The following is an 8851-nucleotide window of genomic DNA, read 5'->3' as shown; positions in this document are numbered from 1 at the left end:
TGTGTGTGTGTGTGTGTGTGTGTGTGTGTGTGTGTGTGTGTGTGTGTGTGTGACAGTGTGTCCCTAAAATTCCCGACTGTTCGCTGGCAGCTATGGATCGGTGCGCTAACCTATGGATTCGGCGCACGGCTCCATAACTGCCAGCGCTCCATTCTGTCGTAGGTCGTTCCCGCGGTCGCGTGCGCCTTGCCGCGGAACTGCGCGCAAGATCCGCGCTCAGCGGTTAGGATCGACACATCTGGTGGCGCTTCCTCTACTACCGATAACTGCAAGCTTGGCTCTCCTATGCTACAGGTTAGAGGGATGGAGCAAGAAAGCAGCGAGAGCGTTCATACTGTCGAATGTTTTTTGTTCAAAAAATGTCTTCCGTGCAAGCGTGTTTCAATCCTCCGACAATCTCGTACCCGAGTTTTTGATTGTGCACAAGAAAAAGACGATGGTGTGTTTTTACCGGAGCTGTTAGCTGGTGATAACCCTGTTATGCGGCTCTTATCAACACTGTAGGTATACATGCACTGACAGTTCATTTTTAGTCTTTCTGTTGAGCTTGAGAAGGGCAACGTACGGTTTGATGACTCATGTTATCGAGGTCATAAAAAGGTCAGTCTTGAATTCCCGTTGATCTCGTTGATTTTAATGTAAAATACTTAGAAAACAATTACAAATAGAAAATAACACTTCTACATTATGGTGTCAATATAAAGAACTATCTGCAATATGAATGCAATGTCCTTAAATTCACCCCCAGAGGATGCCACTGTGCTTAGTGTGCTACTATTTATTCGCGGCGATATGACAACACATAAAACTCGCGATAAACTGATATCACGCGCAGATACAAACACCACTAGCAGTTCCAACAAATCAGTAAAAATAAAAATAATGTGTAATAATAGTATTGCACCACTAATAACTCTCCTATTTGCGGTAAACAACTCCTCACTGCAAAAAGAAAAGCCTAACGTCGGCGCGAATGCTGACTCTCTGCACTACGCTGCGTACTCCCCGTGCATATAATCCCGAATACATGGCGCTCCCCAGGTTGTAGATACTGGAACTAAATGGCCATCATATTAAGGGTGAATAATGACAAATGTCGTGTTGATCATAACGTCATATGTTGATGGATGTCATATGTCACAATATTTGTCATTATTCACCCCTTATAATATCAACAGCTAATGCTACATTAAATTACCATAATATGTATTATTAGTTCTTGATAAGATGCGATATAATAAATTATGCTCATGTTAGATATTCTCATGTCATATGTGATCATGAATGTACTTTTAACAGTTAGCTTAGAATTTAGATTTTTAAACTTTTTTTTGCGCCGATCGTGACGTTTTTATGGCGTTTCGGTTCACGTGTCTAACCGATAGTGCTCTATTAGAAAAAAATAAAAGTTCATCAGGTGTAGATATAAAATATATTCATGCACTGACCTATGCATGAGTTGACGTTATGCATAAGTAAGCGACAGAGGAGGACGCTCAGTGTTGAATTCGCCCTGCTCCGCCGTTATAACACCCACAAGTTACGTGCACGCTATGCAGACAGGCGGTTACCGAAGGATTTTGCTCCACATTTGATACTGTATTTGTACTGCAAGATGTCAGAGAAAATTCAGGATGAAGAGTTGCCGCTACCTAGTTATCTCAGTGTTTATAAAAACACTTTCTTGTCTACGTACATGGTAACTTACATGCCGCGAGTACGCAGAAGCCTGAAATGCCGAGTGACGACGATGTCTATGTCATGTCCTATTCCGAAATGTGGTAAGTTGTGACAATTTTTAGTAAGCTAGTCACTCATTCTTGAAAATTGATACTAAACTATAATACTACCATTAACTACACACGCACGCACGCGCCCACGCACACGCAACAGCACCGCACGAACACGCAGCAAATGACAACACACACACACACACACACACACACACACACACACGCGCGCGCGCGCACACACCTATAAAAAGATCTATCGAAACAAACTTGTTTTAGCAGAAGCAGAGAACGAGTAGCAGTCTATATTTTTAAATAATAGTAGAGCAAATTAATGTTGTAGCGAATTGTTGTATTGCACGGTCTTATTCCCCCACTGCGTGCGTAACCCAGCCGCACAACCCAGACGTACAGCTTGGCTTAGAGACACACACACCGTATATCCTCGCTCACACGTTCAGCAGTAGACTAGTGATGATGATATATCTCTACAGGTACAACATGGATGCAGGCAATCGTCTGGCTCGTCATGAATGACGCGGACGTCGCATTCCAAGGTGGCAGCAAGGCACTCGATGAATTATTCCCAATGCTGGAGTGGCCATTCAATAGTAAAGATATGGCAGAGTTCGGAAAGCTGAAGAAACTTCCAGAATGTCCCGACTGGGAGGCGAGACCATCGCCAAGGCTCTTCAAAACACATCTGAATTTTCAACTTCTTCCAACCGAAATCGTAGAAAGGACCAAAACTCCAAAAGTATATTATAATTAAAATTTTATTGAAGAGTGATATCGTTGGACGGTGACCCGATCGTTTATCAATGAAAACACATGAATGTTCCTATCATTACGTCATCATTACGTCACCAATAAGCCGAGCAGTCGAGCGTAAAATGTTAGCATTTCATATATTACAAGATATAATATTTTTCATGCTAAATTAGGCACTTATTGTTGACACTGATGTGATAGGATAGGATGATGGGAGATATGATACTGGACCAAAGAATTGCTTACTTTCATCACGATACTTTGGTTGATATCGGTTGTTGACTAACATATAATCTGATAATGTAATCAGTTAACTGTGTACGATTCAAAACATGTTAGTAGACGTATTTAAGATGGCGAATTGTAGTAACGATGTCATTTATGTTGCAGATTGTATACGTTAGCAGGAACCCTAAAGATACGGCAGTTTCCTTTTATCACTTCATCAAAGGATTTGACTCATCGCTATTCGGAGTTCACAACGACTTCGCTAACAGCACCTTTCCTGAGTTTTACAAGTACTATATGCAGGGAAAATGTACGCATCATGTTGTTGTTGTTGTTGTTGTTGTTGTTGTTGTTGTTGTTGTTGTAGTTGTTGTTATCTATTAATGCTCCTGTTACACGAGGTCATGGTCACAATGTATACACGCTTTGTATCGTTAGCTTCCAGTGTTTCCTCGTAGTAAAACATTCACTTAATTGCCTACAGTGCAGGCGTGTGTGCGAGCGTGCGTGCGCGCGTGTGTGTCTGCCTGCGTGAAAAACTACACACATGTCATATACNGCCTGAGTGAGCGCCCGCGAAACGAGCACGGCACGCAAAAACAGATAGAATAATACGCGCTCGGCGAGCAACGGCACGCAACATAACAGGCTTATACACGCAAGAAACGCACTGCAACTCACAATAACAGATTAACACCATTAATCAGTGTACCTTATACGCCCGCGAGAACGCAGATTTAGCGAGAGATACCGCGCGACGCACGCATCACACCACACACCCTACCTATACGCCCGCGAGAAACGCACGTCACGCACATAAAGATAGCGCTAATATAGACCTCGCGCGCGAAGCACGCACTCAATCATAACAAGTACCTAAATACGCCCGCGAGAACGCACGCACTGCAAATAACAGATATGCAAGATACGTCGCGCCGAGCACGCACTCACATAAACTAGGTGTATCCTAAATACGCCTCGCGAGAACGCACTGCACGCACATAAACAGATACGTTTTTTATAATACGCCGCCGATCACGCACGCAACATAAAATTCAGATAGCTATATTACGCGCGCAAGAGCACGCAAACGCACATAACAGGATATATCATGTACAGCCCGCGAGAACGCAACAAGCACATAACAGATACTATAGTCGATTGTACATATCAAGTTACTTACAAGTACTATATTTGTGTTTGTGCAGGTACATGTTACCGCACTGAGTGACAATCTGCGACAACTTGTGGACAATGCAGTCTTGAGACATTTGTTTAACTTGAACAATAGTATTATTTAGTTTGCCATGCATGTTCTTGTGTACTGTATACTACAACTTGATGTCTTGAATTATCTCTCTCTCACACTGGGGATTGCCAGTTTGGCATTGTGTTTGTTATATACTGAGAAAAACCGGTAATTCAACATTTTCACCATGTTTGTTTGTATCTGTTATACTATGTCATTGATCATTTTGAAGTACAGAGTAAAATGTGATGGCGGCCATGTTGAATTCAATATGGCCTCTGTAATTATAATTGGAACTTGTGTGTCTTGTTTTAATATGAAAGAACGTATTAACCTGCGCCAGTCTGCAAATTTTCACGTCTCTATATCTTCCGTGAACGGAAATATTGCTAAGTTTGTAATTTTTATGGTGGCCATTTTGAATCCAAGATGGTGGGCAAAAACGGATCACATGCATCACGTTGTTGTATAAAATAGTAACCCAAATGACGTCTGTCAGTCAATTTTCAAGCCTGTACAAAGATTATTAACCGAGATATAGCTATTTTTTAAGAAATGACGGCGGCCATTTTTGAATTCAAGATGGCGGCCGAAGTTGTAGTTGGATCGCGTGTATCCTGTCTTTAAATGAAAGAGCATACAAAAGTATGCAAGTGTACCGATTTTCACACTTTTTTCACATTTTGAACGATTTTGATGGTATCCTGACCTAACTGTACTAGAAGCAGAGAACGAGTAGCAGTCTATATTTATATATTAAAGCATCACATGACTTTGCAATCTACTCGGCAAATATGAAGTGAATAAGACAAAGTTTCTTAAACGAACAATTTCAATTTGTATTAAACCACAAACGTAACACATTGCAACTGGAATAAACATTGGAATAAAAGTATTGTCCGAGTATCGCAAGCGCACTGCGCACTGCGTCGCGCAAGCAATAGTGCCCGCTCAGGCGGGCACAATTGTTTCATAGTACCTGCGACGTTATCCAATGGAATTTCAACGATTTATCATGTGATGCACTAATTTCAAATAATAGTAGAGCAAATTAATGTTAAAGCGAATTGTTCTATTGCACGGTCTCATTCCCCCACTGCGTGCGTAACCCAGCCGCACAACCCAGACGTCCAGTTTGGCGTACAGACACACACGCCATATATCCTCGCTCACACGTTCAGCAGTAGACTAGTGATGATGATGGATACTGATCTCTAAGCTGAACGGAGTATCGATACCACATGGATTGCAGGCAATTCGTCTGGCATCGTCATGAATGACGCAGACGGCCGCGAACCTTTCTGACTTGCGAAAAGTATGCTGAGAAATTTCGTGCATTTACGCGAACGCCCTGCAGTGAATCGCCAGCCTTCCGGCGAGCTGAAATTAGCCCAAATGCTGGAGTCGGCCAAATTTAACTATTAGTTAAAAGACACGCATGCACAGCGCGGACATCGTTAAGGCTGTCAAGCAAACTACAGAAAGTCCCCGCTTATGCGGCGTGCGAGACCATGCGTGCCACAGGCTGCTTCCAAAGAACACATACTGCGAATCGTACAACTTTTCTCCAACAAAATCGTTATAGAAAGAACCTAAACACCATCCAAGACGTAGTACGCATTTATTAATCACATATTCATGTCTTGCGAGAGTGGATATATGCGCTGACGGTGACTTTATGTTGCGGGGTCCACAAGAATCTCGTGACTCATGCACGAGAATATGATAACTAATGCACAATATGGAGGAATGGCTCGCTCATATCCGAATACGGCCTGCAGCTTTCCATCGCAATTACGTTTCACCATAAATAGCCGAGCACAGTTGCGGAACTCGACACATAAAAATAATTTTATTGCATTTCCGAGTTATTATTTTATATAGACATAATATTTTCAGTCGCCTTAAACTTCAGCACTTATTGTTAAGCACGGGAGTGAATAGTATACAGATGATGGGGAAGATATGAAACTGGTCAAAGAAAGCTTACTTCATCACGATACTTTGTTGCAATACGGTTGTTGGACTACATATAATTCGGATAAATGTAATCATTAAACGTGGTACGATTCAAAATCATTGACTAGTACACGATTAAGATTGGAATTGTAGTAACGATGTCATTCTTTGTTCTCATATTGTAACGTATGGCAGGAACCCTAAGATACGGCAGTTTCCTCTATCACTTCCTCAAGGGATTTGACTTATCGCCATATCGGAATTTCACAAGCCGACTGTTCGCTAACAGCACCTTTCCTGAGTTTACAATGTACTATATGCCAGGGAAAATGTACGCATCATGTTTGTTGTGTTGTTTGTATTTCAATTAATCCTCGCTGTTACACAGGTCCATGGTCACAATGTAATACCACGAGCTAGGACCTTTGTATCGTTACTTCACAGTGTTTTCCTTTATAGTAAACATTAACTTGCCTACATGCACGCAATGCGTGCGTGCGTGCGTGCGTGCGTCGCGTGCCGTGCGTGCGCTGATGTGTGTCTGCCTCATGAATAAACTACACACAGCTCTTCCAGTCATAACATATTTAAACAAAAATAGAAAGAAAAGAATATATATATACCTATATATATCAAGAATAAATGATAATAAGTAATTAGTAATTATTCCTTTTATATTCTCCTGGTAATACCATGATAACAAGGATATAAACTTTTAACAGGTGATTACGGTGAATATTGGGCGCATCAAGTAGATTTCTGGGAACGCAGGCACTGGAAAAACATACTTTTCGTGAAATACGAAGACATGAAAAAGGTAATTCGTATCTGAAATATCTCAGATTGTGTGCGTGCTAGATTCTGATTCTGATTGCAGTTCACAGAATAACTGTAACGCGAACATTCAACTGCGGTTCAAACTAAATTACTCGTTCGGGTTTATTAAAACCAAACTACAGACGTGACAATTATTATCGTCTATTGCATAAACTCGGCTAGGGAAAACAAGGAAAATACAATGTCAACGCGTCGTAGACGTACATAATGTAACTCTCTCCTGGTTTTAGGATCTAAAAGGCGAAGTCAGACGTGTCGCAAACTTCCTTGGCAAGAATTTGAGCGAGGAGAAGATTGACAAAATAGTCGAAGCTACGACATTTAGCAGCATGAAGAGGAACAACACGGTTAACTACACTGGTATGAAAGCAGGCAGAACGCAGGATGCGACACCATTCATGCGGAAAGGTATATCTTACCGCCATCTTCCGTTTACCGTACACTCGGTACATATAAGGATAACTAGACGTGTGTGGGCAATGTAGTCTGCGGTTAGGCGGTCAGTCTACAGATCAACCAATCAGTTTGCTTTTCTCTTTCTCCCTCTCCCTCTCTCCCCTCTACCCTCTCATCAACTCTCTCTCCCGCCCCCTCTCTCTCTACGCTCATACCCATCTTCTTTCTTCCTATCAGTAGTTCTTAACCTGGGTTCGACCGAACCCCAGGGGTTCGGTGAGCCAGTCTCAGGGGTTCGGCACAGGTTCTCCGAAACGCATTAAAATTTTGTACAAAAAATTGTTTTATATATATTTTGTATTTGTGAGCATCCGTTTTCGAAACTGGTGGACATCAAAACAAAGAAAAGGAGCAAGCTTGCATGCGAAAATGTTATGAGGGTAGCCCTTGCTAAAACAAGGCCACGAATTTCTCAGATCGTCGCCCAAAAACAAGAACAAAAAACGCATTAAGATGCAATTCTTCTGATTGTGCATTATCTGTGCACTTCATTTTGTGTGCAATTTTTATTAGAATTTTCATTTTTTGTTCATTTTTTGCACGCTTTCCAAATATATAGTGTATGCCCTTATGTAAATTTCGTGTCAAATGCTTGTTAAAAGTGAATTATCACTTGATTCTGCATTAGAATATGTACTAAATGAAAAAAATGTGGGTGGCAATTATTTCGAAACCCCTATCGGTCTGAAAATCAATAAATTCCAAGATGGTCGCCACGGAAGTGTTGAAATATACATTATGTCATATCTTTGCAACCAGTTACGATAAAAACACAAATGAGGTATCTATTCATACATTTTAATGCATAGGGAATTCAATTTTGCTATCTATAGGTCCGAAAAATGAAGTAGAAAAAAGATGGCTGCCATATACGAGCAAAAATGTTAACAGACGAAGTAAAATAGGTTTCTATCAGCATGTTGAATAGCTATGCGTCACAATTATGTGGACTTGTGTATTTGAAATGCAGGAGAAAGGAAAGACACCACATTATTGTGTTAACATAATTAATTTGAATAGACAAACTCGTTATTTAGGTTATAGGAATACATCTATATGAGCATTGATCTTTATTCATCCTCATCCATGTCTATTACTACTAGTTCTGAGTTAGCTTGGTTTGTGCAGCTGAAGCCCACGCATCCGCATACTTCTGTGCATGGGATATTGTTATTCCGACAGCTACATCTTCCCGTGCATTCACGTTTGCATCCACACTTTACCAAGTTCATCACTGCTGCGGGAGCTGGAGGATTTATACATCTCACTGGCGCGTAATGGCTCCCAGTCGCATCTAACTGCCACCCATAATCGACAGGAGACGGGAGGCGTGGATGGCTTTCTCCAGCTTTTCGCCAAATTATTGCTATGTAATGTGCTCGTTGAATATGGAGTGTTAACGAGCCAGCAGTTAGAGGAAGACTCTCTCCCTCAGCTGCGCGATTCGAATACAAGAACCAACGAAGCTCGTTGAATTTGGTGTGTACTTTAAATCTGTATAGCAGGCAGACAAATCGTTCTAACTGATCGCTTACCTGCTGAGTTAGATCTTGGTGGCCTAAGGATCCCAAGGCATCAAGTATGTCGTCATCACACGACATGAATGTTTTGAAGCACCCCT

At 41.4% G+C, this 8851-nt stretch overlaps 1 protein-coding gene across 1 annotated transcript in view; it reads left to right on the top strand.

The window, feature by feature from the left end:
- The window catches only part of LOC106818908 (estrogen sulfotransferase-like), a gene marked incomplete at its 3' end in the record, with an annotated part of 7899 nt that extends 717 nt beyond the window's left edge, over positions 1-7182 (top strand). Inside the window, 4 exon segments of the mRNA XM_014823577.1 lie at positions 2225-2487; positions 2892-3039; positions 6660-6754; positions 7005-7182. Coding sequence (XP_014679063.1) covers positions 2225-2487; positions 2892-3039; positions 6660-6754; positions 7005-7182 — 684 coding nt within the window.
- Between the last annotated feature and the right edge of the window lie 1669 nt (positions 7183-8851).

This window comes from Priapulus caudatus, unplaced genomic scaffold, assembly GCF_000485595.1.
Source record: "Priapulus caudatus unplaced genomic scaffold, Priapulus_caudatus-5.0.1 Scaffold2639, whole genome shotgun sequence".
NCBI lineage: Eukaryota > Metazoa > Priapulida > Priapulimorpha > Priapulimorphida > Priapulidae > Priapulus > Priapulus caudatus.
The sequence above is the reverse complement of the archived record's forward strand: the minus strand, read 5'-3'. Positions and strand labels throughout refer to the sequence as shown.